A 23,431-nucleotide genomic window follows, 5' to 3' on the forward strand; every position below is an offset into this window, starting at 1 on the left:
GCGGTCGCCGCCGCTCCTTCTCCCGCCCCCAGGGGCGGGGCGGGCGCGAGGGCGCGCGCGCGCGCGCGGTGATTGGCTGCCGGCGGCGGTGGGAGCGGGTTTAACGGCCGCAGCGCCCCCGGGCCGGGGGAAAACAAAACAAAGGCAGCGGCGGGCGGGAGCGGAGCTCGGCGGGCGGCAGGATGCCTCGGCCGCCCCTCGGCCCTCGGGGCGGGAGACGCGCCCTCCGCCCCCGCCTATGACCCCTGGCCGCCGCCGAGAAGGCACCTCCGAGGCGAGGGAAGCCGCTCCCCGCCGCATGCACCCCCCCTCCGCCTTTGTTGTCGGTGAGGGCCCGGCGCTGAGCCCTCGCCGCGTGCGGACCGGGTTCCCGCCTCCCCTCCTGCCCTTGTCCCCTGAGGGAAAGGGGCCCCGGGGCGCGCTGCTGCTCGGGATCCGGGCTGGGGAGCGGAGCCGGCACGGCGCGGCGGTGAGTACCGGAGCGTGCGGGCAGCCGGCCCCTCTCCCTCTTGTTGCGGGGTTTCTTGGCGGGGCGGGGGAACGGGGAGGTGGCTGCGAAGGGAGCTCCGTGTGGCCCCGCCAGCCGGGGGGGCCGCGGGTTCCTGTGTGCGCGGCGCGGGGGGGCCGCCGAGGCAACTTTGCTGGCGGGAGGAGGGCTCGGGCGCTATTTATAGCGCCTGGAAATGACGGCAGCGCTGCCTGCCTGCAGCTCGCTCGTTACAGGGCGGCGATGACGGTTTACATAATTGGGGGGGGGGGGGGGGGGGGGGCGAGGCTGAGCTCGGGGCCGGTGCGTTCCCGCCCTGCGAGGGCCCCGGGAGCGGCGCGGCGGGTCTCTGCCCGGGGTCCGCCGGGGACGGAGCAGGTCCGCGGCTGGGTGGCTGCGTACGGCTGTGCCGCCCGTGGCGGGGGAGCGAGCCCTTGTCCCGCGGCGATCGCTGCGAGCGGGAGGGGAGAGGCAGCAGCGTCACCCGCGTTGTGTTCGGCGTCAGGATGGGAACGGCGTAAACGGGCGCGGAGCAGCGGCTCCCCCCGGCAGGGAAACCGGGCTCGCGCTCTGCCGGTAGCTTTCTCCTCGCATCTTTTTTTTTTTTTTTTTTTCTTTTTCCCCCGCTGTTATTTCCCGGTGTCTGAAGCGAAGGGGGAGCTCCTCTGCCTCGGTCTCCGGCTCTGCGAGGTTTCCCCACGGCTGTACTCGCGCCGCGGCGTGCACAGCCTTTGTCCGGCGGCGGGCAGCGAGCCCGGCGCTCCTCGGCTGGTCTCGGGGCGCTCCTCGGTTTCTGAGCCCCGGGGCGGTGACGGAGGGGCCGGTTTCTCCCCAGCCGCGGGCCGTGACCGTCCGTTCCCCCGCGGCCGCCGGTGGCTGCCTGCCGGCCGGGCCGGCGCCAGCGGGCGCGGCGGGGCGCGGGCCCCCCGCCCCCCCGCCACGCTTCTCGGGGTGTTTGTTTACACATCCGGGAGCCGCGCGGGGCGGGGCCGCCCCCCGAGCCATTGGCCGCCCGGCGCCCCTCCCTGGTAACGTCCGGGCTGGGCGGTGCTCGGCGCCCTCAGCTCGGCCTTGGGCCTGCGGGGCGGCCCCCGAGGCGGCCCGTTTGCCCGGGTTCGTGCTGGGGGGCGGTCAGCGCTGCGGAGGTCCCTGCCGGCTCCGGGCCGGGGGCGCGCAGACAGCTGGCCGGAGCGGGAGCGGCTGGCAGCCTGTCCGCTCGCTTTGGCAGTTCGCTTTGCAGTTTCCGTGGAATTGAGTCGGTCGTCAGGAGACCGGGGTGCCGTGTGCCTGACCGGAGCACGCTGCTGTTGGCGGAGAAAGAAATAGTTGCCTCAGGTTTTCACTCTGTGCTCCACGGAGCAGTGAGCAGCGGCCACCGATCCTGCCTGTGACTGTCGGTGCAGTGAGACTGGGTTTATTATTGCTTTGTTGCTAGAGCAAACTAAGAAATGATTCATGTTTTGAATCTTTAACATCACACAGCAACAAATCCTGTGGTGCGTACACGGTGTGTATCAAACACTTGGAACTGCCGCCTTTTTGAAGGAAGCAGTATCAAACACAGCTTGTCAAAGAGCTTTGGAATGCTTTAATTCCTGTAGTCAAAGGACTCTGTATATTGAGTCTGAAAGAATCCAGATTGCCTTTAGAAATGTGAATTTAAAGAGCTTCTAGGAATGCCTTGAAGAAAAAGATTTCCTCTTATGTTCAACTTGCTGAACTTCTGTGAGCGTTCGACTCATGTTCCAATTACTGATCTAAAGGGTCTAATCCAAAGTCAAAACATCTTTGCCTGTGGTGTCTTTCATTCTGAAACCTTGGATGTTTTTTCCCATTTCTGTGTACCTAAACAGGATCTATAGCTTTCTAACATCTAAGAGTTCAAGCAGGGAATTTAAAGGAACCTCATGTTTAACTTCTAAGATTGCGTTTCTTGTGTCTGTTTTCTCCTGTGATCTGTTACCTCTAATAAATGTGGCTTAATAGCTAGCTGTTCTACAAAAGCAAGCTGCTTTCTCCAAACACTGGAATCATTCTTCCCTTTGAGTTATAATTATCTTGGGACAATAGATATATGATATTTGTTTAAATGACTGTATTCATAATTAAGTTCTGCTCTTGATGCTAACTGGGTTAATATTTCAAACATGTTAATGTATCCCTTATCAAATCTGTTTTCAGTGACTAACAAAAGTCCAGTCATTCTGGTGTGTAGATATGTGCTTTGGAAGGCAACTTGTTCCCACTATTGCTTTATTTTTTGGATTGCATATGTTCCGCTGCATGTCTTGTTTGTGGCTTATCTCTGCCTTTGCAATTCTTTGTGTAGTACACTTTCTTGTAGCAAGTCCTTCAGTGGTTCTTGAGTCTTTTCTCCTGCTGCTATCACAAGCTTAAGATTTAAAAGAAAAACAAAAACCCCAAAACCCTTTAAATCTTGCTGTGGTTGTCTCTTGTGCTAGGCTTTCTGTACGGATTACTTTCTCAAGAATTCTTTTGAAGCACAGTGACTGCTGCTTATAAACAGTCTTTAATTTATGTGGCATTCACTGTCTCCTCTATTTGTATTACTAGTATCCTACTGCTAGAAGAGTGGTTAACTGCTGCCCTGCACGCAGTTTACAACTGTGATAAGTTTTTTGTATGCTTGTTTTAATAGCTGGATCAAGATACTGTAAATTCTTTATATTGGCTCTTGTTTCTGTTTGTGCTATTGACCTACTCTGTCAGTCACCTGGTAGCTGATGACATAAGTGACTGTGCAGTGTTCACATTCGGGTTGCTTATTAGCTTGACGCATGTGGTGTGGTATCTGATGGCCTTTGACAGGTCAGTACATGTTTTGAATATTTAGAATCTGCAATTTTCAGGCAAGCTCTAAAAAAGGCTTGCTTTCCAGCATAGCAGGAAGGTCTGGCCTTCTCTCTTTATGCATATAATGTCTCTAAAGGCACTTCGAGGATTAAGAATGCAATTGGGTATTCTCTGTGTAGAATTTAACTTTTATTATCTGATGGCGATTTTGGTAGCATCCATTAAGACTATTCTTGTAGTGAAGAAGCTATCTCATTAGCTTTGATCAGGACACTAGTCAAAAAGGTCTTTGCCTAAAGGCATAATTCTGCTGATCTTGGAGGAGGAGAATAATCCTGGAATAGGGTGGCAGCAATCTTACTTGGTATTTGGCTTAAAGCCAGGTGCAATACAGCGAGATTTTTACTGAAAGCTGAAGTGCAGGTATCTACTGTGTGTTTATTGTTGGACATGGCAAGTATTTTCCAAGATACCTTCTCACTTGCTGCATTGGAACTGGCTACTGGAACTTCAAAGACAATTAACTTTCTCTAATCCCCTGCCTTTTTGCTGTAATTTTGTGCGTGATTGTCTTGAAGATTATGCCTGGTATATTGCAGAAAGTGCTTGTGTTTCATGGAGAACTGCTTGAATCTCCTCCTTCATTAGAAATGTGATGGAGTACATGCCACTAGTGGAACAGAACTGTTTGTTGCTGTGTTGAATGGAACTTGAATCGAGCAGTTTAACAGAAAAAAAGGGACCTGTAGTGTAGCCAGGCATTTGCTCTAAATAACATTTCGCCTGGTCTCTAGGATCATTGAATAACAAGTTTATTCTGGCCTTGTTGTAAGCTGCTAATTGTTCTGCTCTTTTCACCTACAGGTTGTGACTGTTTCTCTTCTGTCATTTGTGTGGAAAGTGCCACACACACTCCAGAACAACAACGGCTTTTGCTTGCATATTCCAGTGTTTCTTTTGTCAGCGAGTTCAGCAAAGTTGTAATTCTTCAAGTGCCAGCCCTGAGCTGAGTGAGGAGCCACCAGCAGAGATGGTAAAAATGACAAAGTCAAAAACGTTCCAGGCTTACCTGCCAAACTGTCATCGAACGTACAGCTGTATCCACTGCAGAGCCCATCTAGCCAATCACGATGAATTGATCTCCAAGGCAAGTGGTTTGTTTAGAGACCTCATGAATTATTTCTTAACCAAAATGGTTGTCACTGCTCCCAGTAGATAAGGGATGCAAATTGATGCATATGTCAGAGTATCTTCCCTGGGTTCACTCTTGGGTTATACATGGTGTGTACTGAGGCCTGGGTATATTCTGGAAACTTTTGAATGTGAAGTCTAATCTAATATATCCCCCATATTAACAACCTTTGTCTGCTGTCAGGTGGGTGCTATTTTTGAGCTGTCACATCTGAGGAGTCTGCTATAGAAAACTGTCAGAAGAAAGCATGGATCTCTGGGTAGGGAAATAATTCTGGATATGGTTATTCCAGATAAAAGTTACTTTGACTTTATTTGACTGAAGGTCACAAAACTGGCTGTTTCCAGAATGTTGCAATGCTATTATAGATTATGTAAACACATTTACTTCTGCTGTATACTGGTTCCTAAAGAATGTATTGGCCAGAGATGTTGAAAATAATTGGACTGTCTGAAGTTAAGCTTAGAGGATGTGTGGATCCTTGAAACAGGCTAAGCCTGTCCTTCTTACCTGTTGCTGGAAGAAACCAAGATTTGTGATGTATGAAATACATAGGAAAACTTCAAGTTTGGGATAAATACTTGACAGACTGGTTCATTCTTTGCTTCCATTAAACTCCTGATGGATTTGCTCTTAATGGTGTCCTGGAGAAAATACTTCAGTTGCTTTTCAGACTTCTTAATACAAATTGCTTTATATAACTATTCTGTCAAATAAAACTTAGTGGCAAGCCCTTTATAATTTTCCCTGCTGCTCCTGCCTGTTTGTGTTCAGCAGCACTAAGGTGATGCTGCTCTTGAGTGCTGAAGAGATGGGGGGAGGGGTGAGAGTGCTGCTGCTTCTGAATTGATGTTTTCTTTGGGTGAGGAGGAAGTATACCTGCTTGCTTTTATCCCTCAGAGGGTTATTAGGAAATAATGGTTTTCCCCATGCAGTTTTTCATGTGTTACTAATCTTTTTGATCTTTGTTTAGATCTCAAGGCAACTTTCTGCTTCAAATAGTAAAATTGGTGACAGTTCTTGGTAGTGTTGTTTATTGCTTGCTTGCTTCTGCTCTGCCTTTAGTCTCTTGCCCTAAACAGTTATTTCCCTAAACCTAGTACATGTATTGAGGCATGGAACTGCAAACGTGACACATCAAATATGAAACAGTGAGCTAACTACATGTATAAAATTATGTGAAGAAATTAAGAGGGTGGACTTGTAAGTGTATTAACCTGAAAAAAATTCCTCACTTTCTTTAGTCATTGATCTTGTTTTGTTTGAAGTCAGCAAAACTGAGAGATACTCAGATAGTAATGTGAATGCATTTGAATTTCATTTGTTTCCGTTTTGATTTCAGAATTTGAGTATAAGGGGTCTTTTTGGCAACACTGGATTCTAAATTACAAGCAATAATAGCTTCATCATTCACTGCATGTTCTGGGCCAAAAACTAATGGGAAGGGTCAATCTTTCCTGAACTTCAGGTAGATGCCTACAGGAAGAATGAAACTTTGCTAGCTATGTCTCTTGAGATGTATAAGTTCATTGAGGAAAGCACAATCCAAGCACACATACTTAATAGGAAGCTCTTCATTTGGTGGACTTGGACTTTTTGTATGTCAGCTAAACGGCCACAGTTAACACATGAGCGTGTTGTTCTCCAGGATCTTGGGAGTTTTGGTCAGCAAAACATATCCTTAAGCAAATCCCATGTTTGTATTTCAGCTGCATAAATAATTTCAAACATTAAAAAAAATCATTTTTTCAATTCAAAGAACATGCAGAACTCTTTAAAATATCTAGTATATACAAATACTTCTAAGTTGTTTCTAATGGTGTTGGGAAGGGTGGTGGATATCATTTCTGCTTGATTTCTGGCTTCCATAATTTTCAGTGAAAACATCCTACAAAAGTTTCTGCACTTACAGGTTGACCATGTGCTTATTTGACAGGTGATCAATATTCTGTCAACTTAAGATTTATTGACCATATTTTATTGTCTAAATCTGTATGATAATGTGAAATACATTTAAATGTGAGGTGTATCTTCTTGTATGTTTGTAAAATAAAGAACATTTCTCATCTATTGTACTTGTATTGGAACATAGCTTTAAAAAAGCCCCCCTCCTTTAAGCTTAACTTGTATATATGCCAACACTGGAGAAGTTCTTTTGATGGCAACAACTGCAAAGCAATAGTTAGGTACATTTGGACCATTAAAAATAAGTAGTGCTGTCCTGGAGTGGGTGGGAGGGAAGAAGACTTTATTTTGTTTAAATGAAAACACAAGTTAACTTGGAAAATAAAAACTGAAGAAATATTCTAGACCACATGTGTAGATATAACTTAGGGCTAACAGATAAGTGTACCTCAGAACAGTTTATATGAATCTTTTTTCTGAAGTGCTCTTAAAGTGTGTTCATTGATGCACATTATGTGCAATGAGCTTGGGTTAATCTGAGGTTTTTTATTTATAGTAACAATATCTAGAATCCTAGTTACCATTAACTACCCAGCTGCAGTAAAAACACTTAAAATAGCCTGAAGTGTAGCAAGTTGATTCTGCACAATCTAAAGTTAACTAAGAACAGTGCAGTTCCTGTGCTGTTACGGATTTGTTGATGGAGCAGAGAATTGGATTGCTCTGATTTTTTTTTTTTCTTCCCCCTGCCCCCACCTTACTTTGAGGCCTACTAGTTAAAAGCTAAAGCTCTCTTTAACACTGAACTAAATACAAACTTTGGTTACGGATTGTCTCACTTTTTCCAAATGCTTACTATAGAGTCTCACTCCAGAACCCTAGTGCCCCAAATACTCCTCATCAGATAAAGGCAAAGAGTATTTGATACCTAGCTGCAACTGCTTCTTTTGGGTGTTCCCCCCACTCCACATTTTCTGGGTGCATGGTGATTGTTGCTTTCTCCTTCTGTGTGGTCAGGGGAAAAGAGCCAAAATACGTGGTGCGCTCTTAGTTTAAAGCAGCTACAACTAGCTTTCTAATGAGCTTTGAGGTATGAGCATTGATTATACCTGACACCAATGTTTCTAACTTCAAGATGAAAAGATAAGCTATGCTATGAAATGAGTGGTGTTTCTTTTAAATGTTGGTCTGTCATGGAAAAGCAAAGAGCGCTGCGTATTTGTCAGTCATCCCTTTGATTCTGGTCCTCGGAATAGCAGACTTCAGTACAGATTTGCAGTTGTTCTGACTTTGAGAACTGTTGATGCCAGTTGTCCGACAAGGATGGCAGCGTACACAAATCACTTTTCCATTTCACTTCTGTTCTCTTTCAGTAGTAGGATCTCTTCCTTTCCTTAGAATTAATCATCAGGCCCTTTTTTTCTTGTGCCCTTGCTGGTGATAAAATGGCAACCAAGAGTCTTGGCAATGGTGTAGAAATAATGCAGACTAATAAGACATCATAAAAATGTGCTACCTGCACAAGTGAATTCATTGTTACCTGTAGTCTTGGTTTCCTCTGGACCTATGCAAGGACTCAACATGTTCCCTCGTGCTGAAATCCACTCAGATGTTAGTGATTAGAACATACATTTCTAGCTATTTTCACTCTGTTTTCTGGGCCCAGGGAGGATCTAGGGAAAGGGGAGGAATGAGAAGGCTGGTAGAGAACAGGAATCTCAAACTAGGAGATCAGCAGTCGAGGTGCTGACAAACATTAGTCTACAGCTGAACACATGTACACATGTATTCAGTTGCCATAATTTACAACCCCAGTCATATTGGGGAAAACACTACTTTGAAGGATACCTAATAAAAGAACTAGCAAACTGTAGATGACTTGTAATTGACATGTGTGTCATTTCGAAGTGGTGTTAGTTACCTCTTAGACACTACTGATTTTTGTTGTTAACAAGTCCACAAGTGCTGGATTTTCTGTTTCTTTGGCAAAGACTTCAAAGTGAACATTAAATGTTATAAAAAGAATACTGTTGGAAGGAGTATAACACTCTTCACTGCATTGGGGGGCATTCAGAGGATGGGAAGAACCCGCAGCTTTTTAATTTCTTTAAAGAAGCATATGAGTGTTTTTAGAATCATATCCTACTATGGCTACAGGCTCTACCTCTATCAGCAAGCAACCACAGGCCTCCATAAGGAGCAAGGTGAAAAATTGATGCCATAGGAGGTGCTTATTTGATTTAAAATGTTCAAATAGCACATAAAAAGCGACCAAACAGTGTATGTTAGTAATTCTTAAAATCCCAACAATTTAAAAAAATTGACATAATTAAGTTTTGAGGGAAAACTTCTACAAGACTCTTTGAAGTCCAGGGGAGGTTGCCACTTGTGTGGCACGTACAAAATGTTGTATGTGTGCAGCTCTTAAAGAGATTCTAAAGTAATTTTGTGACAGGCTTAACTGAAAGAGCTTGCTTCTGGTTTGTTTATGATTAGTAGAGAATGTGCAGTGATTACTAGCAGTAGTTGATTTTGTAGGAGGCAAATGTTGCTTGAAAAGTGTAAGTTCCAAAGCACTTGAGAATGGCTTGTACCCACTAAGTTCCAGTAATTGTTCAGAAATTCAGTCAAGGTCCAACAAATTACAAAGAAATACAAATACCTAATAGAAATCTTGGAACCTAGTGGGTATATTGCAAAGGATGATGCTTTGTTACTCGAGGTTGACCTGCTTGAAGGACTGTTGAATTGTCTTACAACATGCGTCAATGCTGGGGATGGAAGAAAGTCTGGGTTGCTTTGTATAGATGGCTGTATAAATACTGCTGCTTTCGTCTGTCTCATTCATTGCAAAGCATATCTGACCAGAGGGGGAAAAAGACATGCGAAGTCACAGACAAGACTAGATGTGTCAGTATTTTCAAGAACAAATTCTGCATAAAGGTATATATATATGTAACTGTCGTTGACTTCACTGGGAAATCCTTGCACCTTATGGGTGAAAGAACAGTCTTGGTGGTTCAGTTTAGTTCTCCAAGGCATTCAGTATGTCTGCTATTAAGGAAAAGTCTTCAACTTAAATAGATGGCAAAACATTTTTAGCCTTGCTTTAGCTGTGTTTTTGTCCTCCTCTGTTTAACTGATGAGTTCAAGAGGAAATTTTTTAGGGATTTATTGTCTTCAAGTGAATGTGCTGTTCTTAGCTTGATTCAGTTTGGTAATCCACATTTGCTTATGATGTAAGGAGTACTTAAAAAGATAGTGGTATTCTTGGAGGCCATATTTGTTCCCTGCTGAAAAAGTTAAAAATGGGCCTAATTTCATAAGTACTTCAGTGATAATTTTTTTCTTGTAAGAGACTTATAGTTTTTTGGGTTCTGTTTTTTTCCTCTTGGGGAAAGAATCTAGTTTTTGGAAGAGAAGCAGTTTTTGGAAAACATCCAAGAATAGATCTGAAGCCTTGAAGGAGCTGGAAAGCGTGCAAGGGTAGTGTTCTACTCTGAGGGTGTTTTGACATAATTATTTCTGAAATACATTCAAGATGCTGTATAACTCAAGTTAACTTGTCCTGCCTGACAAAGTCACTTCGGAAATATCATTTGCCAAATCTGCAGGCATGCAGGTTTTGTGGTGGAATTTTTTAAGGGTATTCTCTACATACTGAACTTTATAACTTGCTTTGTTTAAATCAGGAAATAATTGAATGAAAATGTACTTCCAAACTTTTTAATTATACTTACCATGGAATCATCTAGAACTTGGTTAGTAAGCAGCTGAGCAGCATTATCTCTAGTTGTCTGCAGTATCGAAGAGTTGGATCTGAGAGAAATATCAAATGGAACAAATGCTTTTTTCCCTGATATGCTTTTTTTGTTTGTAGCTTATGTTGAATTCAATTTTCTGAATTTATTTTGCAAATCTTCAAGCAACAGGATATGCTTACAGTCTCTGATGCATCTTACTGAGAAGAGAATTTCAGACATCATAGCACTTGTATGCGTTTCTGGTTTACCCTAAGAATACCGTCTTCTGAATTAATCAGTAATATTTATTTGAATTGCGTATTTGTTCAGAATACTAATTGAGATTGATCTATCTTAGCTTATAAAGTGAACCTGTAGCAAATGAAAGGAAACTCAAGAAAATGAAATAAAAAACCCCTATGGACTTCTTTCATTTCCATTCTTTATTTTTCTGTATTACAAGTAGCTTGTGAGCTGTACTTGAGGAAGATACTGTTAATGCCTTTCTGACTTGCTTATAGTAATGCCTGCCATAACCTTAATACAAGCTAAGATGGCAGTTTCTCTGGATGTTTTCTGTGGAGCGTGATCTCTAGCCACACAGTCTAATCCCATCTGTGGGGAATAATTAATTACCGAAGCATTTTAGTAGCTTCCCTTCCCCCAGCCGTGCCCGTAGGTATGCCTTATGGCAGTGAATACATGTTCTGCTTAACTGATACTTCCTTTTCTGCCTGGTAAAACAACTAGTCCTGGCCTTAGAAGTAGTGACTGGTTAACTCAGAAACATAGATAATATCTAATTCTGCAGGTAGTACTAGGGTAGAAGTGAAACATTTATAAAGTTTATTTACTAAAAAATGTGTTGATGACAGAGGTCTGTCAGAGGACTTGAAAAGATCATCATACCAAACTGCTGTTGCAGTCGACCTTAGTATAGTGCACAGTTAAACAATTTTGCTTACACTATCACATATTCTAGGTATTTTCAGCTGTGCTGAAACCAGAACTTATGGATCTTGCAGATCTTCCTATAGGAATGGATGGCTAGTCAAAGATGTGGGTTTTCTAGGGAAAAAGTTAACTCACAAATCAATGCAATATTATTAATTGAGAACTGTGAAAAAGCAGACTTAAGGCAAGTTTGTTTTAACTGTGAATGTTAGTTGAACTGATAAATTGCCCAGCTTCTAAGTAAAAATCCTGGTTGATATGCGTCATTATTGATGGCAGTTGGTCACACTTGCCACTATCTTTTAATTCCTCTCTACTAGGTAGGACGCATATTTAAGACTTGGTTTTAATAGAATGTTCTGTTTCAGTTATAATTTATGTATAGTGCTAGCAATCTTGGAAGTGCTGAACACATCTTGCAAAGTAAAAGTCTGCCTTTGCATAGATGATGTTTGTTCTTCAGAAGAGCAGTTTGTCTGGAGACTGGTTTGAACAGTTATGCCTGTTAGTCCTTGACACTGCCATTTAAAATATTCCCTTCTCTTTCATTTCCTTTGAGAAGCTGACACAGAAGGCATTTAACCTGTCAGTCTCTTAAAATTCATATCAGTGTAACTGAATCATGCAGTACCGAGTGTGAGAAAGTTAGTGTTGGTAAAAACAAATGTTTGTTCAGTATTAATTTTTTTCTGGTTATGCAAAATACTCTGTAGCCAAGTTACTGCTTAGCAAGCAGTTCAAGTGACAAAATGAGTTGTCCTCTTTTCATTTCTAGTAGTAGGATACATCAGGAAGTATAGCTCTGATAAATCTTTCTTATACCTAATCAGTATTCTGTGGTCAAGAGAATGCATACGTGACAGATGTATACCTTTTTATGTTGTTTGAATAGAGTTTTTTGGAAAAAAAAATCTCAGCTATTCGTGTGAAGAAGAAACTATGAATGCCAAGCACTGACAAGTTAAGAAATTAATCAGAAAAATTAAAAGGTGCACAGGAATTTAAAAAATTATATCTTTACAGTGCTTTTACTTTAGTCAGTGTATAAGAGTTCCGCGTGGATGGATTGCAGACCGTTAAATGCTCAGTGACACATTGAAGTTGGGGTTGGACACTGATTTTAAAGGCAAGTCTGAGTTGCCTAGACCCGAATTCTGTGTTCCAGAACATGGTAAGCCAAGTTGCCACAGGTTGCTGTCAAGTTACCCGTGAGCAATGTAAACGTGAAGGAACTTCCTCTTCCCAGCTGGGCAAAGAAACAGTTGTTCTATGGCATGTAAATGTAATATTTGGCCTCCAAACATGTACGTAGGTAAGAAAGATGGTATCAAATGAATGAGCCAAACTGCTAACAGGAAGCTAGAGAAAGTGGGAGCAGAGGAGCTTTTCATAGTGGGATGTTTGGGAACAGGTTTTCTTTATAAAACCACTGTCCCAGCAAAGGGTCTGTTTTGTGTTGCTTCTCCATCCACTCACCCTGATCTGATAATCCCAAAAATTAGAAGGTAATAGAGATGCCATTTCTGAGGGGAAGAAAAACCTGTGTGATTACAGCATAGTTAGGACAACAAAGCAAAGGGTGCAAGAAAAGTCATCTTTTAAAATATATCAGGAAAAAAGAACAACTAAAGTAGTACTTTCCAACCTGCAGTTTGTATGTCATTTGGCTAGAATTTTTTGCAGTTTACGAAACAATAGAGGGGAAAGGCTGCTTTTTCTGCTATTCCTGGCATCCTGCTACTGCCCTCTGCTTAATTTTGAGAAATGCAGGGCCAAAGGAGAGCTTTTATTAGGTGACGTTAAGTCAAGACTAAACATAAACTGGGCAGAAATAATTGTGTAAAGTAGTTCGGAAGGTCTCCTGGCTGTTGATTTGTTCTGGAGTCTTTTTTTCTTCCCAGCTAGCTGGGGAACTTCAAGTGTGGCGTATAAGTAGTTTAAAAAGTGATTGTGTAGGACTAGACAGAAAAAAAACACATTAATTTGTATGTGATTGGCACGTGTAACTACATGTAAATAGAGAAACTAGCACATGATTAATTTAATAGGAGAGAGTATTTCTTGGCGCAGTTTGAAACAAGATTTGTGAATTCTAGTTCAATCATAGAGTTTTTAAAGCAAGGAGAAATGCCTGCAACTTTTTTTAAAAATTTAAGAATTTTATAGTAGCTTAACAAAAAATAATGGTCATCATGGCTTTGAAAGTTCTTTTTCATAATGGAACATGGAACAAGGATGTTCTAGTTCAAGTTTACTTCTTAATGAATAAGAGGACCTTTAAAGTGTTTCCTGTGCTTTTTCTTAAATTTTGGGGTTGCACAACTGTAGCTGTCTAAATTCATGTGTAGTTGACTCAGGCTAGTTAGTCATTTGTTAATGGGCAGTTTTGGGGAGTGTATACATCAGTAGTTTTTGTCTTCACTGCAGTAAGCATTCTCTGCTTTGTTACTGGTTGTGAGACACTGGCTCTAAGTTAGAGAGCACTGCTTATTCTATAGAAACTACCGACAATAGGTTTTGTACCATTCTGCCAGTTTTTTGATGCATTTTTAAGTGTCTCAGGAAAACTGAACTAGTGATGGGTTTTTTGTTTGTTTTAACGGTAGGTGTAGGGATTACTTTCTGGCAGAGCTGTTCTGACTGTACTCAACCGAGTCTCTCCTTTCAGGGTCGGTCTCACCTGAAGTTTTAGCTTTCACTGTACTGCATAGCCTATCTTTGTTTTTCTTTGCCTTGTGAAAAATAATACTGGAAGTTCTGGATAATGGAGAGGGTACTTTTTCTCTTGTCTTTGCTATAGGTGAAGAAATATGTTCTGTGCCCCAAAATCTCCATTTAATAATTCTTTTAAGTGGTTGCTAAAATAATACTAAAATACTAATGCTGTAAACTGTTAAGTAGAACTTCTCATCTTAAGGTGAGATTTTATGAGTAGCTAAGGGCTGTTTGTAACTACACTGCCACCATTGCTACTTACAGTAGTCTGGAGTCATGGATTACTTTCAGCATTCTTTGTTGCAGTATATAATTTGGTTAATGTTGATCAAAAAGTGTTTATTTATATACATTTCCCTTTTACATCTTTTTTCTTGCAAACTGTTCTGAGTAAGTAGTTAAGATACAGCAGTTATTGGTGTTGTGTTGCTGATCATTAGGCTGGCAAAATATCTCTTTTGGTGTCAAGTGACTTCTAATTATATAACTAAATACAGCTCAGAACAAGATTCCATTGCTTATGGGTTCATGCCTAGTGCTACTAAAACCATTCAAAAATATTCAGGGTGAGGTTTTCCTTCCAAAAACCTTCCACGTTGATCTAATGTAGGTTTCAGAAAATTTGGTCTCTCATCTTCAGTACTAAACTGCGAGGATTCTTAAAAACAATTGTATTTCTCTTCAGCATGGCTAAAATTGTTAATTTTCTTTGCAAGTAGGTTAGGCAAGGGAAATTCTGGAAAAAAGAAATTAAGACAGTTGGGTGGGGTTTTTTAAATGGCATTCAGTATGGAAGAGTGAAAAAAAGAAAACCACCCTCCATTTCACTGTTTGAATGGGAAATAATGGCTATGTCTAAATTATCAAGTAATTCAACACAGAAGGAACAAATCAACAGATGAAAGCAGTGATGTATCTTATATACATTTTGAATGTTTTTACCTACTGCTGGATCTAGTCTGCTCACAAGTTTTTCCAGGATGTTTGTAAGGCTGTCTGGTCAGGCCTTTATATCTTCATTGACGTTTGTAGAGTGCACAGTAGAAGAGAGGAACAAAGATGTTGTTCACAGGCACTGAAACTGCTCTGCAAGCCAAACCAACCCCCGTAAGTGTGGTTGATTAGGGGTTTTACTTCGAACCTCTGCTACTGCTCTGAACTAAAACGTTAATTTGGATCCAGCCAAGAAAGTCTACTTTTGCCATAGTCTATCAGAAATGTGAGACATTTGAAAGCATATGGCTGTGCTTAGGCGTTTGATGGTAACAGTTGTTTTGTTGAAATAAAGCTGAGCTTATAAACTGATCAGATGCATTTCCTGAAGACAGTATGTTGGTTTTATCACTTGTCCAGAATTTTGCTGGTCTTACATCAAATGATGCAATGAAATTGAAATAAATCATCTTTTGGGGAGAGGACAGAGGAGATGGAAGTAATTGTCTTTGAGTTAAAAACAGATTTTAATTAGCATGAAGGATATCTAGGAAAATGAGAATTGTTACCTTACAGGGGGTAGGAAAAAAGTATGTTTTGTTTGCATTGCAGACATCTTATTTTGAACAATAATATTTAACAACCAGTGCTAAAAATACAATGTGGGTGAAAACTTTGCTGACCAGGCTTTCCTGCGAAGAATTGGTACGAACTTTTAACTTGGAATAATTAGTTTGAAATAGTTTGTATTATGTTTATATGCTTACTAATAGACCCTTCTGGGACTGTTTTTTTTTGTTTGGTGGGGCTTTTTGTGGGTTTAACAAGTGCAATTTTTTTTTTTTAATGCAGTCCTTCCAGGGAAGCCAGGGACGAGCCTACCTCTTTAATTCTGTGTAAGTATGTTATTATGGTTATGCACACTACCTGCAGAGTGTAATTTTTTTTGCGTGCTTCATAAGTGGAAAACAGTAGGAATTAGTGTAGCAGCACTTCGCCCTGTTCTTTTTAACGTTGGCTTTACTCACCAGCAGTCGTTATTACAGAGCTACTGAGCTGATTCGCAAGTATCCCTATGCACATACTAGTTTGTCTTAAAATTTAAGTAATTCTGCTAATTGGTGAAAGTTTAGGGGAGGGTGTTAGTGTGAAATTCCTTTTGTGTATGTAATGGTAACTGTCTTGAGTAAGAGTTGCCATTCTGAGATATTCCAGAAATGAAAATACATTGCGTGACTAAATTTGCTTTAGACAGCTCTGCTGTAGTCTAAAGAAGAATTTTGTAGTGTGTTAGATACATTTACAGGTTAACGTTCCAGTAAACTCGGTACATCTTAAATGACCTTGAATATTGCAAATGTGCTAGAGGCGAAAGGTCTTTATGATCTTTCCAAGCCTAAAAGTTACAATTTTAGGCATGTCCTACCCATGATATGAGACTCTTTGAATTTGCTAATGGATGTATTTTAAGTTTCTGATATGCAGGATTGCATTTTTGTCTTTATTCTTCAGCAGTTTATTGTGCTGCAGCATTTTGGAAAAAAGAAATGCAGTTAAGTGTCTTAGTCTATTTTAGACCAGAATAATGGAACTATAACTGCAAAGGATTTGATTATAGATGATTCTTGAAATTCATTTTTATATGTAGTTGTTCAGTGGTGACTTGGGACTTGTAGTATAATTGTGGTAAGAATCTGGTAATACAACAGCAAAAATTGTAAAATTTTGCTCTTGTATAACTGTCAAAAACCTTCACTTAGTCTTGCCTGTTTTCTGCATAAACCCTTACTCAGGAAGAAGCTAGCTTGATGCAGTACTTCATGGGATGTTATGGTTTTATATTGCTGTTTGTTTACTTTTATTTCCTTCTCAGCCCTCTTCATCTTCTCTTGTCATGGCTTAGTCTGCTGATCTGTAGCAAAGAAATATTTATGAGGCTTTTTCCTTGCTGCTATTTTGGAGTTGGTTCTAAATTCAGCTGTTGGTACTGATTTACGGGTACAGACTTCCATTATACAGGTCTCAAATTGTTTTTGAAGAAAAGCCTGAAACTGTAGAAGTGTCCAGTTACTGCTTATTGTTCTGTTCTCTGAAAGTTTTAACTATTTAGCCTGTCTTTGTTGATGGGAGTAAGTGGGCATCACCAACTGTTTGCTGTTTAGACTAGCCACTTGAAAAACAAAAAACAAACCTGTTTTGTCTTCCTGTCCTTCTGCTCAGTGTAACAGAGGAAGTTACTTTTACAGCGTTGAACAAGTTAGGCACTTTGGGTTTTTTTAAACTATTTTTTCATCCTCTGGAGAAAAGGAGGGTAAAAGGTAAGTGAAAAACCACTCACCTTCAGCTAATGTAGAGTAATTTCTCTTTTTTTTTTTTTTTTTTTAGGGTAAACGTGGGCTGTGGTCCAGCAGAAGAGCGAGTTCTTCTGACAGGTTTACATGCTGTAGCAGATATCTATTGTGAAAACTGTAAAACCACTCTTGGATGGAAATACGTAAGCAATATACTTAAGTCTTTGATAAATGTTCATATGTTGGAGCACAGATACTTGAATAGGCCATTGAGTAGCACCTATACTGATAGTTTAGGTGGGTTAGCTCTAATGCTTTTGTCTATATCAGACTGTAATGTAGTTTTGCTTCCTTATATCTGCTGGAATATTGTAGTAGATAATAACTTTATTCTGGACCACAAAACAAGCATGTTACATGCTGTTACAGCTATCCAATGTTTCTGTAACCAGGTGGAAGAAGTTATCAAAGTGCGTCTTTAATTTCTTGGGTTGCAAAAGTTGGTTCATATAGCAAAAATACGAATTGTGATAAGTGGTACTGAGCATGTTTACACTGCTTACAGCTATTATGAACTTGATTCTGTTGTTTGAAAGGTTACCTGCGTACTTGCGCAGTTACCTGTAACACTTATCAACTGCGTTTGAAAGTGTTAGATTCTGGGTGTTGCATGTAGGATTTTCATTGATGCGGTATAGCTTCAGACCTTACAGAAAGAAGTTGTCCTAATGAATTCCCTCTGATGATGAATACAGAGGAGAACTTTTGCAGAGGTTCCCGTTCCTTTTCATTGCTTCTGGAAATAAGGAAGCTGAACACACATAACCTGCTATTTTCTAACCTTCACTTAAAAAAAAGTTAACATTCCCTAAGCAGTGAAAGAACATGGAAGCTTCTAAATCAAGATCTGTTGTGCAGTGGATCTGCCAATTTTGCTTATGAGAAGTTTACTTTTATTTCCTTCTCAGCCCTCTTCATCTTCTCTTTCCTCCCTCCTGCCCTTGAGTCGGTGTAACCGATATGGGATGTTAAGTGGAACGTCTCCTGGTTTGTATTTTTAATGCAAGTTTGATGTTTAAAATACTTAATTTCCCCAGCTTAATTCAATGTCTTAATTTTTCTTCTTTCCAGGAACATGCTTTTGAGAGCAGTCAGAAATACAAAGAAGGAAAATTTATCATTGAACTTGCCCACATGATTAAAGACAATGGCTGGGAGTGAATCATAACTTTTTTCCTTCTGTTTGGACAATATTCTGTGGAACATGCTTTACAAAGACTAATGCAAAATAAAGGAAGAGCTTGGCTAGAGTGGCCCTGAGAGTATCACTGAACTCTGAAACCTCACAAATGAGTAGTGTAGTGTAAGTGGCTATTTCAGGCCATGTTTGCCTTTTCTCCTTGTGTAAGTTCCCTCTTTTTGTACGTGTATTATTGTGTGAACAGTTGTTTTGGAACATTTTGGATGACCTTTTTCTAAACTCTCTGAAACTAGTACACTAATAGAAAACGGATTTTACTGGTTAGCGTCTATCTCTGACCTATGCCTTTAATGCTACCTTCTGCTGTGCATGCTTCTTGCCTAAACACCTACACTCCAGTCCTGTAGAAGTTCTATATCTGAGCAGTCTGAAAGAATGTATGGGATGGGGTGCTTTTTTATATGTAGCAATTTCTGATGTGTTTGGCAGTGAAGAGGATGCAGTATTGTAGTTATTAATTTCTTTTTTAAATTTGAGTGTACCACAACCTGTGTACATCTTGTAGGTGAATTGGTTAAAGGTACAGTGCTCACCTTACAAAATATTTCAGTTGCACTGACTGAAGTTAGCAGATCTCAAGTTGTTAGGAAAGGTTATGCTAGAGGTTTGGTATCTTAGCGAAATACCTTAGAAGGATTTTAAATCAATAATGCTATAGAATATGTTCATTGAAGACCAACATATTCCCTAAGGAGTTTGCTGGATAAGAAATTTATAAAACCATAGCTTGTGAGATTAAAAAGACAGAAAAATATATGCATCTTCTACTTTGGAAAAAAAAAAAAATTAATCGGTGTATTAAAAGAAAAAAGTTTTGGTACTGTACCTTTGCCAGTAACAGGGACTTGTGCATCAGTGAAGTTTTATGGCTGGTTCCATGTAACTGTATAGTCCTAATGCACTGGACAAAGAGGTTGATGTCAAGGAAACTTGTTGAAGTGTTCTGCTTCTGCTGCATTTGAACAAAAATATTTATTTTTGTGAGGAATGGCCAGAGCCTATGACATGAAAATTAATATAGTACCTGTAGAAAAAAGAGGAGTAATAAGAGGGAAGGGAAGTTTGACTCAGTTTTTCATAAAATAAAATAACAAGATAGTTTTTAAAATTTGGGGGTGGGGAAAGGGTTTCTTGGTTTGCTGGCTAAATCATCCCCAAGTACCTTTTTATAATAAAAATTTGTATGAAACTCACCTTCTCTTTTGTTCTTACACTGTTTCTTAAATGGAATGAGTTAATGAGAGAAACTTTGGAAAATGCATGCACAATATTAGCTGTTGGTATCAGTGTGTGGAAATTCTGAGCAACTACGAAAGAATTTGCTAACTTTATTTTCAAATTAAGCAGTCTCTGAAGACCTTTTGTATTTTAATCCTTTTAATGCTTGAGGACAAAATGTTTGGAAAAAACCTTTAACACTACATAAGTACTATAACTGAACAATATGGAAGCCTTGCAATACAAAAATGGTGTTATCTCAATAACAATTCTAATATGGCACCTGCAAATTTAGTCATAGGTGCTGTTGCTGCTGTTATGTTTTTGGGAATCTCTGATAGGCTTTCTGAACTCTGCTGCACTTTAGAAATTTTGTCATACATGAAAAATTATGCCAATGGGTAGGGGCAATACAAATCTTTAAAACCAGCTTTCTGGTGTCTTTGTGGAGAGAGAGAAGAGAGTTCACCCATGCGTACGCATTCTCTATGATGCAGGCTGGCTAATCTGCATTCAGGATGTTGTAGTGAACTATACCTATGAATTAAAAATGTAAGAATTAGAGAAGCAGTTGAAGCTATTGGGTTTCAGTCCAGAGACCGGAGGTGGTACAGTCGTGTTCAATCTGGATTTTGTGGCTTACACGTTACCAGTTCATGTTCACATCAGCAGGCTTCAGAGTCTCCTTTTTAACTATGTCATTGATGCAAGATGGGCTTTGGTGTTGCCTGTCTCTTGATATTTTTGACGTGGAATTCTTGGGATTTTATTTTCCTGCATTGTACCATATGTTACCAACAGAGAAGGCACTAGAACTTCTATAAGCAAAAAGTTTGTGTTGGCTTCAAAGTCCAGTTTCTGTGTTGATACTTGTGAACGCGCTGATGTGGAGTTTGTGCTTTGGGCTTTTCCTGTTTCCTGGCTACAGACTTGTTGAAGCAGGGCACTGGACTGAAGACAAAAGTAACAGCTGCTTTTCAGTAGAGAGTTGAAATTAAAGAAAACAAAGTATTAAAGATTTTTCACTCTAAAATTGGGGGTTTGGCTATCTCTTGTTAGTAAGTTAATGATGTCTGTTACACAGTCTGATTCTTAGAAATTCAACCTCTTTCTGCAGTGCATTATGTATATTTCAAACTGGACATTTTCACCAAAACCTTAATTAACTTTGATGCCAAAGGTTGGGACTTCATCAAGTGCTTAGCACGTAGAGCTTCAGACTACTGGCATAAAGAGTTAATGATCTAAATGTGATGTTTATGGCTTTTAGGAGAACCAAACAAAGCAATATTCTTTTTGATCTTTTAAGAGTGGACACTTAGAAGGAGTGAAGAGTAGAACTGATACAGAATTGCTGTTTCATGCTGCCATGTAACAATTCTTGAGGCTCAATCTGTTGGGGAAATATGTGAATTTTCTTCCTGTGTTGCTTGGCAGCATCCATGATTATTTTCTCCCCTTGTAAAGATGTAGAGAGTTCTTGTTATTGGTTTTGGTGAAAGTAGAATCCAGATAGCAATGGCTGCTGGCTGATGTGAAGAGGTCAGTCTGGTCACTGAACCCTCCAGCAGTCATTTGAAAGAAAAATAAACTTACTTGAAAAAAAAATTTTACTAAAGCATTTTCCCTCTAACCAATTTTTGTAATATATTAAAGATTATATTTAAAGTTTGTATGTGTTTGCTCTGGGTAAGTTTACTTCCCCTCCAACTTGAGCACTTTTGTTACTTCTACTGGTTATTTTTATTGTTGGTCTTAACATTTATTTTGTATTTTGTTTTTTATAAACTGTAACAAAAAGCTTTTGTGAACCTTTGTTTCTTGCTGGCTCTTTCTTGGACCAAATGAACTGACTATGAGCTGGCTTAGAAGAAATGTTCGTTGGGATGCATAGGAATTTGCTAGCAAAAATGTACATGTATTGAAAGTATTTTTCTCTGAACCTCTAAAGCCACAGCTGTCCTAAAGTAATTAATCATCATTTGATGTGACTTCAGTAATCTGACCACACATTCTCCGTCTAAGTCCAAAATAATGGCTGTAACAGTGGTGTTCCAGGACTGAGTCTGCCTCCAGACACTGGAGTTATTCCTTGGCTGGTCACTCCAAGTACCTTTTTGATTACTAAAAGGCCCTGCTGCCATCTATAAAAATTCTGTTAAGTTGCAAACTTGCTGTGAAATAAGCTGCAGAATTTGGTGAGGGATTGCTGACACATCAACCTAACCACTCTTGCTATGCTTTTAGCAGTCTAGTAATCTCAGTTTTATCTGCCAGTAAAAAGGGCCAGAAAGTGAATTTCCCTCATTCGTTGTAAGCTGTACAATGACAAACTGTATTAATGAGGTTTGTTATAATTATTCCATCTTAATTTCCCACTAGCAAGGCCTAGTATAATGGCCAGTCTAAGTGGTGTGCCTTGCATGCTTGTAGTCTTGGCAATCCGTGGGAGAGGAGGGGGAATACAGTTTATGACATTTCTTTGATTTAGACTCTGGCCTCAGAGGTTCTGACAAATAGTCATCGCCGCGCCCATAACCAAGCGGTCGTCATATTTCTTGCTGGTGTATCATGTTAGCGCAGGAGTGCCTCAATGCTGTGTACCACTTCTGGTGGACTTACGCTTCCCTCTGAGTAGTGCTTGTGGAGCTTTTTCTGCACGCTCGTCTCAGCAGTCAGATTGCAACAGTAGTGACCTGCAGTCTCACAGACCAAATTTCAAACATCTCCATTCTTTGATAATGGCGATGAGTGGAAGAAGCTGTCAAATTATTGCTGAACTTTTTTGGACACTTTATTGTACTTCATTGAGACTCGTGTTAAGCCAACCAGCAGTATAAACACTGCAAAAGGAACAGACCCTTCAGAGGTTTCTTTTAAAAGGACTGTTACAAATGGTTTAAGGCCTACAGCATGAGTCGTAAATGGCAGTTGAGTTGTGCCTCATTGTTTCTTAAACTCTTTACAATGCTTTCTTTTACAGGTGACATGGCTGTGTTGCTGTTTTGTCCTAGCAATACTGTACATCATTTGTTGTTTCACTATATTGTATCTACTTGAGGTATCACAATAAAAGCTTTCAATTGTTTTGTTGAGTTACTTGTTGGTTTTGTGCTTTTTCTTGCTAATTAAATTCTCATGCTTTATCCTCTGAGAAGGCCAGAGAGTAAAGCCAGTGCTCTTAGTTGCTCTTAAAAGCTTCTAAATGTGGGTTGAATGTTATTTTAACGTGGTTTTAAGACTGCCACTAAACATTTGTTTTTTTGCTTTCACTACTCTTTACAGAAAGTTGTGCTGCTACTTTCAGAGCTTTTGCCCATTTTGAGCCGGTCATGGAGCCTCTGCAAAGTGCTTTCAAAAAAGAGAGTCGGTCTGTGCACACCCCGAAACTAGCTTTCAGAGAAATTGTAGGAAGTGTGGCTGTGCTTTCTGTTTGGTTAGCTTGGTCCTCCGTAGACCAGAGGAGCACTCTGAGCATAGGCACTCAACATGTTATTTCTGCTTTGGTTGGGAGAAACTTCTGTAGTTACTCTAATCAGATTAACGGTCTTCTCACGTGTTAGTGGAGTTAAAATCCCCACAGTGAGTCAGTAACAAGGGTGTGATGAAGATTGGCCTTCTCCATCCAAGAGCCCAGATCAGAAGTGGGTTTCATATTGACTCTGATTTATTCCACCTGTGTATTTGCAGGATGCACAGTGTGCTGCATGCGTAACTGGGAAGAGCTCCCACCAACATTCAATATCGACTTTTCCCTAAAGATCACATCAGTACATCACCAGCTGTCCGTAGCAGCCGGCGTGATAGTGGCTCTCGGATTCTCCCGTGGAAAATCTCTGTGCAAAACAGCAGGTTCGGGTGAGAAGGGATGATTGAGTAGGAGGGAGATGATTTCTGTGATAAGCTGGCTACTTTCCT

General features: G+C 40.5%; 1 protein-coding gene across 7 annotated transcripts; it reads left to right on the forward strand.

Annotated features, from left to right (window-relative positions):
- Positions 1–56: 56 nt before the first annotated feature.
- YPEL1 (yippee like 1) lies at positions 57–22,612 on the forward strand. Of its 7 annotated transcripts, none has more exons than XM_075434981.1 (5): positions 57–469; positions 4,166–4,448; positions 15,596–15,639; positions 17,129–17,237; positions 18,166–22,612. In XM_075434981.1, the coding sequence occupies exons 2-5, from the start codon at positions 4,332–4,334 to the stop codon at positions 18,253–18,255; spliced, it is 360 nt and encodes a 119-aa protein (XP_075291096.1). In that variant the 5' UTR covers positions 57–469; positions 4,166–4,331; the 3' UTR covers positions 18,256–22,612. The 7 variants fall into 7 exon arrangements, with proteins under 7 accessions (XP_075291096.1, XP_075291101.1, XP_075291097.1 ...); XM_075434986.1 differs by lacking the exon at positions 57–469 and adding an exon at positions 804–865; XM_075434982.1 differs by lacking the exon at positions 57–469 and adding an exon at positions 882–1,063.
- Positions 22,613–23,431: the final 819 nt, after the last annotated feature.

The sequence above is a fragment of the Opisthocomus hoazin genome, chromosome 13, assembly GCF_030867145.1.
Source record: "Opisthocomus hoazin isolate bOpiHoa1 chromosome 13, bOpiHoa1.hap1, whole genome shotgun sequence".
NCBI classification, from domain to species: domain Eukaryota; kingdom Metazoa; phylum Chordata; class Aves; order Opisthocomiformes; family Opisthocomidae; genus Opisthocomus; species Opisthocomus hoazin.